Source organism: Chaetodon auriga, chromosome 22, assembly GCF_051107435.1.
Source record: "Chaetodon auriga isolate fChaAug3 chromosome 22, fChaAug3.hap1, whole genome shotgun sequence".
Lineage (NCBI taxonomy): Eukaryota > Metazoa > Chordata > Actinopteri > Chaetodontiformes > Chaetodontidae > Chaetodon > Chaetodon auriga.
In genome coordinates, this window is record NC_135095.1 from 15,658,976 (window position 1) to 15,677,058 (window position 18,083).

Here is an 18,083-nt window from a genome sequence, read left to right on the forward strand (position 1 = left end):
TCAGATTTCACTCTGTAATAATTTGACAAGAGGGATAATGCGCTCCTCTCTGCTGTCTCCTCAAAGGAAATGAGATTAAATCATCCAGGAGCTGCAACAAAGTGAGCGACTCATTACTTTTATGTCATGTATTATTCCATGCTGTTTCCCTGAAGGGGGCGTCAGCAGCCTCATGGTTAGATGAAATGTTGTGTTAGAGGTTAAAATCCCTGGGCAACAGCGTGATGTGTGAAAACCTGTATTGCAGATTCTCAGTTTAAGTGCCTCAAAGGCCGACATTTAACCCCAAAGTTGCTCCAGTTGCAAAAAATTAAAGTCTGTAACTCCAGTGCAGTGAGAGAGCATCATCATGGAGCTACTTCCCTTATTTGTTCCTTTAAAGAAAATTGCACATTTGTTGTGTCAACTTGCCTCATTAGAAAATAAATGCTATTTTAAAGATGTCGATCAGTAAACCTCTCACATATTTACATGATGACCAGCAGCTGCCTGATGAAGCTGCAGCCTGTAACATTAAACCTTAACACAAACCACTACAGAAATGCGTAATTTTCTCAGATCACCAGGAAATTCTCATCTATTTTTTTCTCAATGTGACGCGCCATATAGATCACAATCGATGCTGCTCAAGGATTAAAGTCAAGGGCTGTCAAAATTCATTAGTCAGTGTTGCTTTTTAATAAGTACAGACGAGCCATTATTACGTGGACATGTGTGTGTTCATGTAGTGAATCACTTCTGCTCTCCTTCAGTGCAGATATACAACAAAGTGACAGCAGCATCCCACAGTACCAGACAGAGAAATCCACTTTATTACAGATTTTAAACACACAATGCAGAGTTTTTGTCTCCCCCTTCTGGCAGTGAGAGTAATTACATAGACTCTGTTGATGCTTATGAGTATACCTGCAGGTAAGCGCTTTGTTTTTAGAATCAGAAACTTTTCCCAGATGCGTCAAACACCAATGCCTTTGTCACGCCCCTCTGTGTCTCATATAGTTTGTATGGGATGCCATACAGAAAGTCTAGCGGGCCAACGCCATGTGAAATGGAGGCAGTGAAAGTGTAGTTTTACCCATCCATCATCCCCAACCTCCTCCAAAGATGGACTTTTTTGCTCTTTATACTACGTCACATTTCACCGAGCTTCTTTAACTGTGAGAGATGGGTTTACATTGGAGTTACCTGAAAGCCTGGTGCTCTCACACAGACACAGGGAGGTGAGAAAACGTTGATATTTGAAGGCCTGCGAATGAGAACGGTCTGCTCCACCACACTCCTCCATGCTGTCGCCTACGGTCGCTCCCTTCTCATCATCTGATGTAAAACGTGTCACTACTGGTACGCCAGCGTGGGAATGTCGCCACGGACACCAGATTGTAAAAATTCAGGTACTGTGAAATGCAGAGATTTACCTGTGCGTGATAGGCTGAATCAGCAGTGTGTGAATTCATTTTGGCAAGTGCTTGAATGTGACAGATGCTCATGTAAAAGTCCAGCACTCCTGCTTCAAAACAGCCAGCGGAGACTCCATGAATCATCTGCATCCGGCCAATAAATAATCCAGCAAAACCTCCATAAAAAACACAATTTGGCTTTTTTTTTAAAGCATTTTTTGTATGGGTTGAAGAAACAAAATACAGCATGTAACCTAGAGTTTTAGGTGCTGGTAGGCAGATTATGTTAGCTTTAGACAGAGCTAGGCTAGCTGTTTCCCCTCCAGTCTTTATGCTAACATATGTACTGAGAGCAGTGTTGATCTTCTTATCTAACTCTAAGCGAGAGAGCAAATCACCATGTTTCCCAAATGTTTAAATACTCCTTTAAAGATAGTACCTGTTGCATTTGTTTTGCGCTGATGGGGATTGGTGCCTACAAACGCTCCGACAAACATTAAGAGCTTTAATTTGAAAGGCAAACACACTTCAGTCCAGCGGTCCTTATTTGTCTTGTCTACACGGCCTCTTGCGTCTCCGTCTGCGGGAATGGAGACCTTTCAGAAATCAATTCACTTGCATTTAAAGGGCTTTAAGAGCACTGCAGCGTAATCCCACCTCTTAAAAAAGGCAGAACTGTATTCCAACCCATATGGATGGGAGCCTGTAATCTCTCTGTGCCCTCTTTCCGTGCAATCGCTAAGCCCTCGCCAGCTCTATCCGTCCGTCCAGCCCACCCCTTACCACCAATTTACATCTGCACGCAGCTGGGTGGGCCGTGAGTGGCTGGGATTCATCAGCACATCAAATAAACAGAGCAGATTAGGATGATAGAATATTCCCTGAAAGGCTTGAAAATGATGAAAATTGAATCTAGCTGAAATACAAAGGTACATCGATTTTACATTTTAAAGATTTCATTCCTGGACTTACTCCATAGCATCCAATTTGAAGTGAAGTGAGGTTAGGAGTGAGGTAATTGCTTCCCAAATGGGTTTCGGCTAAAGCAGGTGATCCTCCTCTTTTTTTAATCTAAGCAAGATAAATGAGATCTAAATGATTTCAGCGCCTATATGATGCTGTGGATTTTGCTCTGCATAGTTGTGCACATGGAAGCTTAAATAGCGCTCGCTGCCTCCGGTGTGTATTCATGTTTACAGCTTGCATTTGTCACAGTGAAGTCATGTTGCCTTAATGTACCCCCCTAACCAGGGATTTGCTTCTTGCCTTTGTTGAGCACTGCTTCTGTCAAGTGCAATGACCGGCCATGTATGAGATATGCCATGGCAGCAGGCACCATTAGGCAGCAGATCTACAGTAAATGAAGAGAGCCAGTGGTTTGGCTCCGTTCCGTGGTAGCACATAAACATGAGGATTAATCCTTAAGCCCTTCAACAAAGGTTCACTACCATCACTCAGTCCTTATCAGGCTGCAAGCAATGCGCGTAGCCAAGAGAGGAGATGATAACAGGAGTCATGGCTCAGCAGTTCACAATAAACCTTAATGGCAACAGTTGCAATCAGCTGATCTCTGAGGGGCAATGGGTGAATGGATCATACCTGGCTGAGCATTTACGCATGCAAACATGGAAACACGTGGTTCAAAGGTTCAGCGTGCAAACCAGGGCTGGTCTGTGCATCACTGTATGCTGCTGCAGCATACAATGATATTTTGCGCATGCATCCAACAACGTGGCACCGTTATGATTGTTTGAACCTGACAAAAACATCTCAAGGTTTGGTGATGCTCGGGCGTCCACATACTTTTGGCCATACCCTGGTCATCAATCAGTCTCCTGAGCAGATATGAGCCTGTTATTTGTTATTTCTTCTCTACTAATGGACATCCACACAACTACTCAGCGGCAATATCCTCACTTTTAACTGATGAGCAATTTAATCTGGGGTTAAAAATCCATATTCTCTACAGCAGTGGGCTGTTCTGTCGTATCATACCAGGTTTTCTTTTCTTAGTATGTGTATGTGAAAAGCTGCTGCTCCTGTGCAATCAATGCCAGGTGATGAGATATGATGAGGATGGAGGCAGATTAATCCCCCTCCCAACCACTCCCAACCCCCCCTTCCTCTCTCTCTCTCTCTCTCTCTCTCTCTCTCTCTCTCTCTCTCTCTCTCTCTCTCTCTCTCTGATGCTGCAGCTCCTGTAGTCTCTCCAGTCTCCAGTAAACAGCAGTCATGGCGACAGTGGTCCAACCGCTCTCTCTGGATCGAGGTAAGGCGCTCGGCTGTCTGCTTGCCATCAGAGGGGTGCTTTTTTTTTGGCGTTTTGAAAACTTCTCCAAGGATCTGGCAACCCGGGGTAGATCCAGGTGTTTTCGCCCGACTCGGATTTCCCTCAGATTATCCTTACGGGTCGGTATTTCAAGGCAATGTGAGCTCAGGCTGTTCTAAAATAAAAGCGTCCAGCCCGTCTGTTCCGTGCGTGTGTTTTGCAGGACGGAGCGCTCGTTTCTTCTGTCACATTACTGCGGGGTCTTCGTGGGCACATTCATTAATTCGCCGTCATTTATTTGACTAATGGGTACCCTCGCACCGCTCGCAGCGCGTTTCGTTTATTCCCATTTTTATTATGTAACCTCCTCGGTGATATTATCCTGTTACAGCTCGTTTTTTTTTTGCGCTTCCTCTGCAAAGAGGCTTGGAAATCTACTTTGTTAGATAGGAGACAACTTTTGTCTTTGAATTGGACAGGTGCAAACCAGGCAGGCTGGTGCCCTCATGGGGAATACGAACAGCCTTTTTTTGTACTTGCAAACATGCAGAATGCAAGCTTGCACACAAAGGCTAATGATGTTTTCTGATGGTGTTACCCAGCCTGTTTGGCTAATGCACCACAGGTAGTGTTTACTCGGAGCTGAGGCAGCGTATGTAATTGTAGACCATGTGACTTAAACACATATTTGTGCTTCCCCTGTCCTCATTCATGGGGTGGCAATGCCTGCAGGAGGAAATTTTGCTTGATTACCATTTGTTTAATGTCCCCTCTTAAAGAAAAGAGCTGCTTTGCTATAACAAATACTTTTAATAACATCACAATAATACCTCTGGGAGGATACAACACGTCCTATATACAAGCCTGAGAAGTGCATCCTCACTTTAAATCTCTTTCTTGCTCAAAGTGTCTATTTTTAACTAATAACTGAGAAGGATCCCAGTCTAACATTGAGACCAAATGCATCTCCGCTCGTGAAATCTAATATTGCAAAAAGCTCGCATGGGAATTGGGTGCTGTCAAATATAGAGAAAGGAGACACCTTAGCTGTTTCATTTGTGCCAAGTAAAGCTAGCATCGGCTCCCCAGTCGCTTCCAAGCCACAGGAGACGATTATTAATACACGTTATCTGGTGGGAGCATGAATTATTATGCAGAAATTAATCTGACTGATGTCACTTGTTAGGCAGAATCCGAGTAATTAGCCGCAACTGATCGTTTTCTGCTGTAAGGAATTAGATTTTTGTCCATGTGCTCGATTGCAATTTGTTCTTCACTAAAGCTTCATGTTTGTGGGCAGTGAAGCCTCACTGATGCACAATCTGCTGGGTGCAGAAGTGCCATGCCATGCAGAGTTAATGAAATGAGTCTATAAGGTTGCACCTGGTAAATAGATAAACAATATAACCCACAGTTTCTCAACCCACTCGTCCTATAGAATTACAGAGAAGGTCTTAGCTGTACTGATTTTGCCATCTTGGGAAAATGTCAGCATTCAGCCTGGTCTGAACTTTTGTTGGGACGGAGATTCAGACGTGACCTCAGCCTGTACGAAGGCGAGCTGATCCATACTCACATGCTGTGGCATGAATAGGGCCAGTCAGCGGCTGGCAGCTGTAATGGCACGAGGAGTAGTAATGATAGTTTCACACAGGATCCGTCAGAGAGAGAGGCAACATTACAGGCTCTCTTATTTCAGCTGCTGCCACTTTGGAGAAAACACTATAATTGCTAATGAAAAGGCAGTCTCGTCTCGTGTTGGGAGTCGGCTTTCGCCGCCGAGTTGCTGAGTGTGTCAAACACACGCAGGGAGGAAACCGGCAGAGATGTTCATTTCCAAAGCTCCCACTTGGCTCGTTGGGTCACAGCAGGATGAAAAGATCTTACATCACTGCCCTTCCTGTTATTGTCGGAGGAAATGACTGTGATAAGCAAGCACCAGCAGCCTATATAGAACAATGGGTTCGAACCTCCTTGAATGATTTATTATAACAGTCTGCATTCTCTGTAGAGCTAGCATTTAAGTACATATAGGCCCAGAGATGACGCTCTTTTTGACATGAAAAATGAGAGCAGAGGTTATTGGGGTGTACCTCAGTTGGTCAAGGAATTTAAAAAACTTGTAGAGACGCTAGTTTTGGCACGGACCCCTTTGCCAAATCATTTGTGTGCTGTGATTACAACCACAGCAAAACAAAGCTCTAAAGCTAGCTGTATAGCTGTGAGCTACATGCTAATGCTAGCATGCAACATGCTCTCAGCGAAAATGCTAACATGTTGATGTTTAGCAGGTGTATCGTTCACAATGTTCACCCTCTTTGTTTACTGTTAGCATGCTAGCACATGCTAATTAGCAGTAAACACAAAGTACAGCAGAGGCCAAAGATTTATACTCTTAATCCAAATTATTCAACAAATAATTTTCGACCTGATGACGGTGTTTGATCATCTTTGAGGACCATAAATGTCTCTACCAAATTTAACGCTTTCAACAGATGTTAAAGATGTTTGTCTGAACTGAAGTGATGGACCGACCAACAGATCAACGATCACATCCCTTGAATAACAGTGCTAGCATGTATGAAAACCCCACTTGATAGGAATTAGCCACCTTTAATGAGAATTGACTCTACTGTGAATAAAATGCATGACATATATTAACAGCTGATATCAGACCCATATCCTGTATATCTACATCCCATAATTGAAGAACTGTATGCCTGTCTGTACAGTCTGGGATGAAACGAAAACTCCACTTACAGCAGGTGTTATCAGCCCTTGATGATAAAAGATTGACTTTATCTACAGTGCCTCTGCTTCAGTTCGTGACTTCCTCCATTTCCCAGAATGACCTCTGATAACCCAAAAACGCAGCTGCAAACGTGCTGCCTTCAGCTGCTGGTTGTACAGGTAGAAAGATCGAGCGATAGGAGCCGGTATCTTAGGAAGGGCTTGAAAGCAATAGATTTTCAATTTGAGAGAAAGGGTTGGGTCGTGCTCTTTACACAGAAGAGAACACCTTGTAGCTGCATCGCACTCCGGTCTACGGATGCGAGTTCCTCTGTTGAGAAAGTGGTTTCAGTTCATTCCTCCCTGTGAGGCTGTCGAACATCACTTCACAACAGTGACTCCAGAAAGAAGCCTGTAGTCCTTCGAGTACGACTTCTGTTGCTTTTCTTCACTATGTGGCGAGGATTGGTTAGTTTAACAATGCTGCGCTGTTTACAGCCTCCTGTCTGAACAGACTGGGAGGAATAACTGCAGCTCTCTACTGCCCCAGTCCTTGTTTTCCCTCAGAGAGATCACAGCGAGTTCAGTGATTTGAGGCCAGACCTTATTCCCATCACATGCTCTCAGTCACACGAGCAATTTGAAGGATTAGAGGGCTGCTGACAGGCTGACGTCACTCATAGCTGGTTATATCTCAGCGCACGTCCTTTTAATACAGAAATAAGGTTCTTAGAGGCTTTGAGGGACACTGTCCAGTAATTAGCAAGGATGAGGAAGACAATAAGCGCAGTGTTTCACTCTCTGCTCTCACCACAGGCTCCTGCAGGAGCCATTAGCCCTCAAGGAGTGATTTATTTGTCCTGCTTTGAGGGGATCGTCGCAGTAGGGCAAATTAGAGCTAATTCTCCTGGCATGGGCACAGGACTTGTTTAGTAAAACCCTGCCGTCCCATTTTACTCATTCTGAGCGTGATTATTTCAGTTTTAATGGGTGGAATTAGCAGCAGAGTAGCCAAGGGCACCAAGGACACTCAGGTCAAAGTGGCGGTGGCAGATGGCAAGGCCTTTTCAGGACGCTTCATTCTAGCACGCAGGGCACCCAGATAGCATCTCTCAGGGTACAAAGGTAGGAGTGGAGTCAGTGAAAGGTCATTTAAGCCTTTTCTGCCATCTGCTGAGTGACATTTGAATCAATAATCAAAGCCAGAATTTGAAAAAGAGGATCTTCAGGTTTCAGAGATTGAATCCCGGCCGCGTGGTTTAATGAGCTCAGCCTCTGATGTGGACGTGTTTATTTACATTGATGCAGTTTTGTCAAAATGACACTTCTGAGTACCGAAAATGAATTACACTCAGTTCTGCCTCTATTATAAATTGACTAATTATACCAGAAAACTGGAGCGCTGCCCAGTGCGAACACATCCCCACAACAATGTTGTGAAGCCTTGTGGAGCGTTGAAGCCTTCATTACGTGTCACTGTGGCTTTGTTCAGCTCTGTGCCTTTTCTCTAATCAGCGAATGATGAGGATGACCTTTTTTAGTCACAGCCTGATGTTAGAGGAGCTCAGGGAAATGAGTTTCCAGAGTGCGGTGCCACACAGACAATCATGGTTCATCATCATCATCATCATCATGGTTGTTAGAGCATCACATGGCTTATTCAAACTGTGACCTGTTATCTAAGAAATATAAATACACTTTTTTTTTAAAGAGATAATAATCCATCTCTTTCCATCTTTTTCAGTTCCTTCCACAAATGATTTTGTTCAGCTTTTGTTTTGTTTTTTTGTCTATTTCTAACTTAATCGGTGAGAAGGCCTTTCTACAGCCTCCAGATAGAGGCAGACATGGGATAGCTTCTTGCTGCATTCAATTCATGTAGCTGAGTGTTTTTCCAAGAAGAGAAACATTAGAGAATTATGTTCTGGTGTGTTTATGCCAGTGTTAGTGGAAAAACCTGTGTTTTTATCCCATATCTTGCACAAAATTTGATTAATTGTTGTTGAAATTAGGGATTAGAAATGGTCGCTTGTTCAGAAACTGACTCTAGAATATGATCGTTGCCCTCGATACATTCATACACTGTGCAGAATTTGCAAAAATCATGTTTTTTTTACATAAAAAAATACAGTACCAGACAACAAAGCAGCTCAATAAATGCACGATTACCACATTTATGTTAAGCGTTCTTGTGTTTTAGTATCGATTGTTCCTTTCTCAAAGGGTTTGTCTGTTCCTGTTTCCTTTCACTCCAACTGAACACACACAAAACAACAAACAGCTTCGTCTTTTGTTCCCGCTTCTCCTCCTTCGTGTTGTCTTTGTGTGATGAAAACTTGTAGCAATCTTAACAGAAGTTGTTGAGGCCTATTAGTGCTGAATGTTTTGCCCGCGGCCTCGTAGGCCCATCTGCGTTGAAACGCTGCCTTGAAATTGATGTCACGAGGTGATATTTTCGACATGGGAAGTCAAGTACACTATACATTTGGCATTCAAGTGATTACAGTCTTATGAACCCTGTGATCAATGCAGTTGATCGTCACAACAAAAAGTAGAACAATTTAAGTTTACACCATGACTCATAAACCAGGAATCGTGACAGATTATGCAGTTACTTCCCACTTAATCTCCATTAACAGTTCTGGTTTCTGTTTGTAGTCCGTTTAGTGTTGACCAATCACGCTTTGGTTGCAGGTAAACTGTCTGTGTTGGGTTCAAAAGAGGCGGAGTGCATTGATTTAGGTTTTTATTAGCTTTTCTGTAATTGATCTCCATTCATATTCAGCTATCTGTTTATAAAGATTACCCAAAATGTCAAGATAATCAGACTGTAAACAAGGACCGGAGCACAGAGGAGGAAGTCTTGGCCCAGATATCCATTATTTGCTAGCCAGATATCCACTGGCTGCACTCGAAGCCCCAAAACACTGGCGACGCTGGCTAAATTTCCATCAGACGATAACCGATGGGTTCAGAGATTGCTTCCCACTCTACTTGCAAACACAGTAAACACAATCCTGCCTGAGGAGACCAATGGCCCCCTGGTCCTTCACACATTCATTCAGGATCTTGCGGTTTGATGTGAAAACGAAAAGGAATATTGCATGAAACTTCTTGGAAAATGAAACAGTCTATTAACCAGTATTTTAATTCTGTTTGAAGAGCGAGAACACCCTTGAAATTGATGAGAGCATATAAGCGGAGGGAAGAGCCAGCAGTAAAAACCTGCAGGGCACAGGTTTTTTGAAGGTTTTAGGGGCTTAAATGCTACAGTTAACATTGGTTTTTGGCAGTTAAATAATGAATAAATATTGCGAGTCCATCATCAACACACAATGGACGCTTTGTTCGGTCCAAGTAATTGCGAAGTCTTGACAGTCGCGTAATTAAAAAACTTGCATTGAACTTAGCTAATTTAGTCATTAAGTATGACTAATGAGAATACCCTCGTCCTAAGTATAGCGGAGGGAAATTAAATCCTGACAGGATCTCTGCTGGTGTTATCACTCTGCTTAATATGGCACCGCTGCATTGCACTGACGCAGCGTACGCACAAGTTATTTTGACTGGTGTGTTATAACTCTATAAGATATCAAAAGTCTCTGTAATCACAACTCATGATTGCGCAACACTGTGATACCTCAGTGGGTTTTTAAGCTTTTTCTGGCAGATAATGAGAGAGATACTTTTTTCTTGTGTCACTGTTCTCTAAAAAAAAAATCCTCATTGAGAGACAGTAGCATCGGCTCCCCTTTCTTTTCCTTTGGAGAGGAATCAGTCAAACTACACAGTGAGAATGACCTAATTGCACATAGTCTGTCTGCTTCAGAGATACGCCAAATTTGGCAGACTTGCAGTTGTCAACTTGGAAGTTGAGTGTATACTTTCCATTGTGGCGGATGCAAAACTCATCCAGATGTTGCACACATCTGGACTCACTGAATCCTGTAAAACTGTCTGTCTCTGGGTTGAAATACAGCCAATACTGTACGATAAAGCACTTGAGGGCGGAACTTGATTTCCCTCCACTGCGTTTCTAGTGAAACAGTGACGGTGGTGACGGAAGAGTTCAGATATATCAGGCAGGCAGGAACAAGAAGGCTGGAATGCTTAGACTGAGTTACACAACAGGTAAGAAATACACGACTGCAGACTGTGGAATGACTGGTAGATCAGTAAGAGAGGTTAAAGGTACATAATCAATATTCTTACATTAATGATGCATCAAATGATTACATGTGTATGAAAAATGTCAATCAGAGAATTAACATCTGACCTTTCCCTCAGCTCTGCGGAGCCTGTTTCAGCTTATTGTTTTAGTTTTTACAGCCCACAACCTTCTGACAGACGCAGCAGGACACTTAAAAACCCACTGCACACAGCTCCAGAACCGCAGGCAAACAAAGTTAGCGGCTAGCTGGTGACCACAGCGGCTAGCAGCTGAGAGTCAGATATTTCCCTCGGGAGTTAGTGGAGACCAAAAACAGAATTAAAGGAGTGAGATTATGGAACTTGCATTGATTAGGTGGCCAGAGACTCCGAGTGAATACTGATGTTGCTCTGTGTCTGCTGGATATGTACAACAACAACTGTATGCTAACAAGTTGGCCATGTGAGCATAATAATATGTCAGTGTTCGCGGCTCGTTTGCACTGCTGCCAAAGTGCCCAAAATTCAGGTTATGCAAGTTAAAGTAGTAATACTGCAGTTAGCGCCGGGCAACATGGCTGAGATAATATTATGATGTCAACATATTAACAAGGATTTCTACATGAGACTATGGCAAATGTATAAAATAATGTACAAAATAATCAAGTTGATCTCACTGCAATTAACTGTGCTCACTTGTACAACATAACCTTTTATAACGCATTTTGTTCCTTTTGTTAAACTTTGCACAGGATTTAAATAACATAACATGATGGCACTGAAAGCCCATAAAGGATTTGTACTAAATGAACACAAACAGCAGAAGTACAGTAAAGTAGGAGCAGAGAAAACTACCAGAAGTAAAAGTACTCATTATGCAGGATGATCCAGAGTTACATTAATCAATAGCAGTGTATTTTCTAAGATCACTGTGTGTTTTTTGCATGGAAAAGAAAAAATAATGTGACGCAGCTAGTGGAAGTTTTCCTGTAAAGTATCTAGAAAGCAGTAATGCGTGGCTTGATATGCTGTTTATTATTTATTTATGACATACTGTAAAAGTGTCAAACCTGGCGGTGTTCATGCATGTTAGCACATAGCAGAGCCGGTAAGTCATGGGAAGGTATCATGTTGGCTGTATTACCCTCCGGCTGAAGTTATTCATAGACTGCATGCATATATGTAACCAGCACACCGTGTGGGTGTTCTGCACATGCTTGGTGTTTATCTTCAACCGTGCTTCATTTCTTCTGTCTTTTCTCAGCTGAAGGTACGACACGAGACGAGTGTGGTAACTCAACACGGTTATGTCAGTGTTGTCAGAGTGCACAGGGTCACGCAAGGTGCTACTACCCCCCCCCCCCCCCCGTCTCACTCTAGACTGTTTGGTAATGTAATATGTCATTTCGCTGCACATCTGATGGGGGAATCATTTCCCGTTAAAGTGACGTAACTGTGGTTCCCTGCAGTCATCTCAGCTGCTTTGTCATGTAACAGAATCACCCTTGGATGCCTCTTCCCCTGGGTTTTTACACCCCATCTGATGTCCCACTTTTACATCAAGCATGCAGAGCTCAGGGTATTGATGTGCACTCATGAGACATTTTTGCTGAAATCCTTGTGGTTCATTTGAGTTGAAGACACAAACAAAAGGAAGACGTATTTTTTTTTTCTTTTTTTTGCTCTGTATTACGTGCTAGAAATAATCCAGCAGTCATGTGCACAACAGTACCAAAAATGCTGTGACAGCAAAGCAGAAAATCTTCACAGACGTAGTTTCTGTGTGAGATTCGACATGGAAACAGAAAAGGGAAAATGTGCCAACACAGTACCAGCAGACATTTCATTACCTCTGAGCTGCTCATATATGATTACCTCTTATTACCACTCATTTCTGTGTGGAAACCTGCAATGACATTGTCCTTTAATCACTTTTTCTGCATCCATGCGCTGCTGCGTTTGGATAAAACTGCAAAGCGACAGGACATATATAGACAGGAGCCGTCAGTGGAGGTAACATCGGAAACTTCCACTGAATTTGAACTCGTGTGTTTGATGCAAAGTTTATGGAAAATTACCCTAATTCAAGTGAGAAAGATTACATCAGGAAATGGGCAGGCATCACTTCTGGTTAGCGAGATGAAAGCACCACCAGAAATGACTGCAATATCAATCTTTGAAGTTAAGATCCAAACGCCTCGTCACGTCCTTGATGTGGATAACGAAAATGGTGCTAATGAGCATGTGAAAGCAAATAACGGCAGAGAGGGGGAAAAATCTTTCCTGGATGGCCCTTGACCTCTATTTAATGAGAAAGAAATGCTCATAAACCTCTGAGACAGATGCCCTTGCTGCTTGGATGTGTACCAGCTCATTACGAGCTATTCAGAATCAGTGTTTTTTGATATTCAGGCACAGGAGGAAAAAATTGACCCGTTCACCTTGATAGAATGTATTAATATGGCGTACTTAGCAGAATATCAGATCTTTGAAATCCCATACGGTGCATTTATTTTTCAGAAAGTAGTTAAAGGAGCTGCTGCCAGTATTTTGCACTAACACTGCATCATGTGACAATGTGAAAACAAAAGTTACAATGCTTGTAGTGAGGAACTACAGAGAATTATCACCTGAATCTGCGGCTTTATGAGGCTTTCAAGGGAATTTCAGCTCATTCTTTTGCTGTCCGGTTCATAAATTTGCTTTTCATCCATACAAGGCTGGTGTTTTCTGTGGAAAAGCTCTGAAAAGCCACTGTACAAACTGCTCAGCACCAAACAGCACACAGACTCAGATAGAGACTAACTGGTGAACATAGTGGAGCATTTAGCAGCTAAAGAGCGAGATATATCCCTCAGGAGCAGGAGGAGACCAAAAGCAGAGCAGTAATTGTACTGGGTTTCCCGACTTCAGCCGCCTCCAAGTGGTAAAAAACATCAGTTTTTGCAGGTTTGAGTAAATCAGTGAACAGGCAGGTGGCATTGCATGATATAAACATATGTTTTCCATGTTTGTCACTGGAAGTTCGCCCGAATCAAGTAAATAAATTTCTTAACTGCGAGGTGCAAGGTTGATCTTTTACTGAAGTCAAGAGACTTGGATTTCTGCACGTGATGAAGCAGTGTGCACGACGCTGTGTTAAGAGTTGAACTTGAAGATTTTGGAGGCTGGTGTCTATTTTTACTCTCCAAAACCAAAAACTCAAGAGCTGAAATGCAGGGATTGAGTGATATCTGCTAACCAGCATACCGCCTGCAGTAGTAACCTGTCTTTAATTCCATGGCCAATATAAGTAGTTATTTATAGCTCGCTTAACACAAGTCAGCTGGAAGTATTAAATAATGTGATCTGGGGCTAACCTGTATTAGCGGTCTAGCTACAGCATATAAAATCTTCTAATGATAGTCATTTCAACAAAAAAAAATCCAAATAGTTGCTGGCTGGACATGAAGTCTGAGTAAAATCAATGCGGCATCCTCATTGAACATTGCATCATAGCCTATGTTGTGCAAGAAAGGTGTAGGAACACTAACTAAGGGGGAGGCAGCTGAGTGAAAGGTCAGTTGGAGAATGACAAGCAGGTTTTGGGACTGCATCTGGCAGCAGCACACGGACAGCAACTGCTGGTTGGACAAAATAAATCAGAAGAAATGTTAAATTTACATTGTGTTGAATAGAGTTGATTGATTAATGGCTGAATAGCATTATCCCGACGAGTCGCCCCATTACCAGCTTTCATCTGCCAATACAACTCTCACCGGACTAGTTCTCGTGAGCTGCAACCCGTCTCGATGGGAACTGAGCCTGCAATTTCAAGCAGATCAATATAATCCTCAGTGCTTTATTAGAGGGCGCTTGAAATAGAAACAGGCATTGGATTTCCGTGAGGCGTGCCCATTGTCTCCATATGTAGCATAAAGGTGAAATGCAATAAAGGGTAAAATCTTAGTGTGTTTCACGTTTCCTTTTTATGGCCTCATGCAGTATTCACACAGCCGGAGCTCGAGATTACTTCTTTTCTTGTCTCCCGAAGGTCTGCAAACAGTAAAAGCCCCTCTGTCTGCCGTCTGCTTTATTGAGTTACTCTATATTCCCAGAATTCAATATCAGTGTGTGTGCCTGTGTGTGTGTGTCATGCCTCAGTTTCTGTTTATCGCTGTGAAAAGAGACACTGGCACAGCCTTGAAGTAAGATGACTGTGTGGAGAAACTGATTAGTCAGTTTGTATTTGCTTCACTGCTTGTTATGATGGCACTTTATTTTCTAATAGTATATATTCTTTCCTTGACATAACGTAAATCCCCTCAGATTAGGGCTGCAACCAGCAATTATTATCCGATGTGTACATTCAGTTTGCTACGATGTAAAAGTGAGAACAGCAGCAGATCTCCATGTGGCTAAACTGTTGTTTAATCGACTCGTATCGGCACGATTTGCAGTACTAGATTGCATTGTCAATTTCTTTATCCCATTTCGCTGAACACACATGATGCACAGGCATGTGAGGCCGATGCAGAACAGATGTACAGTAATCTGGAGAATGTGTATGGGCCTGTTTTGTATTGATCAATCCGTGTTGGGCAACCAAGCGTGGTTGGAGCTGTGGAAGGTCTTGCAAAAAAGATGCTGTTGTTGCTTAGTGGGGTGACATGAATCTAAACCAGGACCTTAGGCTGCCATTCAAACAAGGTGTGAGCGGTTCTGTTTGGAAAATAATGTTCAATAAAATGAGCAATTCATAAACTGTGGAACAGATCTAAGCAGGATACATTTCAAAGCAGTCAGAGAGCTAACTTTGCCACTCTTTGAAGCTGCTCTTATCAATATTTTTACATTAACAATGGATTTATTGCCTAATTCTGCAGTTCACCCCAGCGCTCTCATCCTTCAGGTCCTTGCTTTTGCTTTAAGACCCACAACTTTACCATCTTCAGCAAAAAGCTTTAAAAACCCACGGTAGGCAAAGTTAGCTAACAGCAGATGAAGAGCCAGATATTTCCCTCAGGAGCTGGTGGAGCTAAAAGGAGAGGAAATACTGGAATTACATTCGTTAAATGGACAGAAGACTAATGTTGCTTTGTAAGCTGTTATTTGCTAGCATGTTCAGCATATCAATATATGGTGATCAATGTGTCAACAACAAATGTGTTTGAAGCTTCTTACACTGCTCCAATGTGGACAAGATATCTATTAATGCATGTTTAAAGAGCAAAAATGTGGAAAAAATCTCATCTGTCTGGGATGACAAAATAATTTACTATTCAATCAAATTATCTTGATAATGGACAATTTAATCTGTTCATAATAAACCAATATATTTTGAGGTGAAACCAGAACTCAGGGAAGCTCCGGAGCTCCACTGTGAAACTGTACCAGTCACCTCTCTTTGTGTGGTCACAGGTCACACACACTGAATAAAACATGTTATTGACCCAACAGTCCAAGTCCAGTGATTGACTACCAAATCACTTCCCTCTGCCTCCATTATGTATCTCTATTTGGCCTGCCAGTTTCAGAGGGCAAGAAATTAATCAGCCAAGCTGGCGGACTCATTCAGCTCAGGCTAATTATGGGAGGAGAGCTCAGTAGACCCCAGAGTCACAGCTCTAAGTTAAGGCTTACGGTTTAGTGTAAATGCTTTGTAATGCCCTCAGGTGCCTACTCTTACCAGGAAGTGTTACCTTTGAACAAATGAGTGCCTGACTTACCCCCTCTATCCTTTTTTCTTATGCACAGAGCTAAGCCAATGCAAACGACCCATGGACGGGACTTCTATTCTATCTTTCTTGCCCCAGCTGGCCTTGACTAAGTCTATTTCCATTATCCCACCCATTGATTCGCTCCACCGCCTTTCGCATGGCTGTGCTGTTAATGTAATTGAATGGGGCATTTTTTTTCCACTCTGTCCCCTTGGCATGAGTACCCGCACACTTATACTCACACCCATTCTGTCCTGCCAGATGTTGCCAGGGCTATCGAGCTGCTGGAGAAGCTGCAGGAGTCGGGTGACGTCCCCGGTCACAAGCTCCAGTCTCTGAAGAAGGTCCTGCAGAGCGAGTTCTGCACAGCCATCAGAGAGGTGAGTCACTGTCAAGGGAGGGAACCGCTGGTCTGTGAACACCAACGTGACTCATGTCTTTTCATTCCTTTTCCTCGGTGAGACTGTTTATTTTTTTATTTTTATGACCTTTCTCATGCTTGCAGTCCTTGCTATTGTGCTCTTGCTCTTCCACTCAATCATTGTGCTCGGTGCTGGGATGTTGTTTCCTTGGAGATGCTGTTGATGAAGCTGCTGCTCTTTCACCTGTTAAATCCCATTTGCTGCGTTGTCCATCTCAAGACCTACTTTTTCTGTTTATTCCAAACAAGCCAGGAGAGTGGACTTCACTTTCTGTAAGAAAAGACGTGGATGAGAAATACTAGACAACAGTTGGTCGTTGTCTACTAAGAAATAACTTCTATTAAACTTTGTAGGGGAGTTTCATTATAAGCCAATTTAAAACTCATACCTTCCTTGAGCCAGTGTTAAGTCATGCTTTATTACCTTCTGTCATGTCTGAACGGGTAGAAATATGGTAGAGACTCGTGTTTCAGGAGCCTGAGGAAAATATTCTTTGTTGGTTTACTCTGGCAGCATATCGTTGCTTTGTTTGCAGTCCATGAAATCAAGTGAATTTCTTGCATTATTCACCTGAATTTGACCACTGGTCTTTCAGCCAATGTAGCAACTGTACAGATGTTAGCTATAAACTGGCTAACAATGTATTCACTGACTGTGTGTACGAGGGCGTGCCTGTGTTCAGAGCTCACCAGGACCTCCAGCTGTGTCTCTTATTTCTCTCCAGCGCCTCCAATATGAAGTAGATTCATAAAGTTCAAGAATAATCACACATTTTTCACTCAAGTTGAACCATTTTCAGCCCATATAGACATTTGCCAGAGGCGAATCTGTTTTTGTTTGCACCCATTCACATCTTTCTATCGACTTTCTATCTAATCATGCTGCATCTTAAATTTGGCTCACATCTGAACACACTTTGAGAAATGGGATGAATGCCTCATTAGAGTAATACCATATTTTCAGCTTTCCATTATTTGAAAAGAGTCTTAGAAACGTACAAACTGGAGAGAAACAGATCTTTCTTTCAAAGTGTTTTGCAGCACATTTGTGTCACATTTTTTGCTTCGCTTGTTACAAAAACTCAATATTGTTAAACTATTGACTCTGGCAGACTCTTTTATACCAAGACAGAACTTTTCAAGAGGCTTTTGGTGACAGTGGTATTATTACAGGGACGACCTTGGGAAGTAAACATCAATGTGCCAGCTAAATAATGAGACGATATGAAAAAGACAAAAGCATAGCACAAGCTAGCATTTTTATTCCTTCTGTTTTCCCGCAGGACCAGAATTCTGCACAGGATGAAAACTTCAGTCTCTCTTCAGTCACTTTTGGTCACGGTCGATTTAGTTTATAGTATAATTAGCTGCACAGCAAGTGATTTACATATTTAGAAAGTTGCTTTTAGCCGTGTAGC

General features: G+C 42.5%; 1 protein-coding gene across 2 annotated transcripts in view; it reads left to right on the plus strand.

Annotated features, from left to right (window-relative positions):
• Positions 1 to 3,582: 3,582 nt before the first annotated feature.
• lin7a (lin-7 homolog A (C. elegans)) overlaps positions 3,583 to 18,083 on the plus strand; it is a 33,007-nt gene continuing 18,506 nt past the window's right edge. For both annotated transcript variants that reach the window (XM_076722073.1, XM_076722072.1), the window contains exons 1-2: positions 3,583 to 3,666; positions 16,506 to 16,624. In XM_076722073.1, the coding sequence (XP_076578188.1) occupies positions 3,630 to 3,666; positions 16,506 to 16,624 (156 nt within the window). In that variant the 5' untranslated portion in view covers positions 3,583 to 3,629. The remainder of the gene's footprint in view (positions 3,667 to 16,505; positions 16,625 to 18,083) is intronic.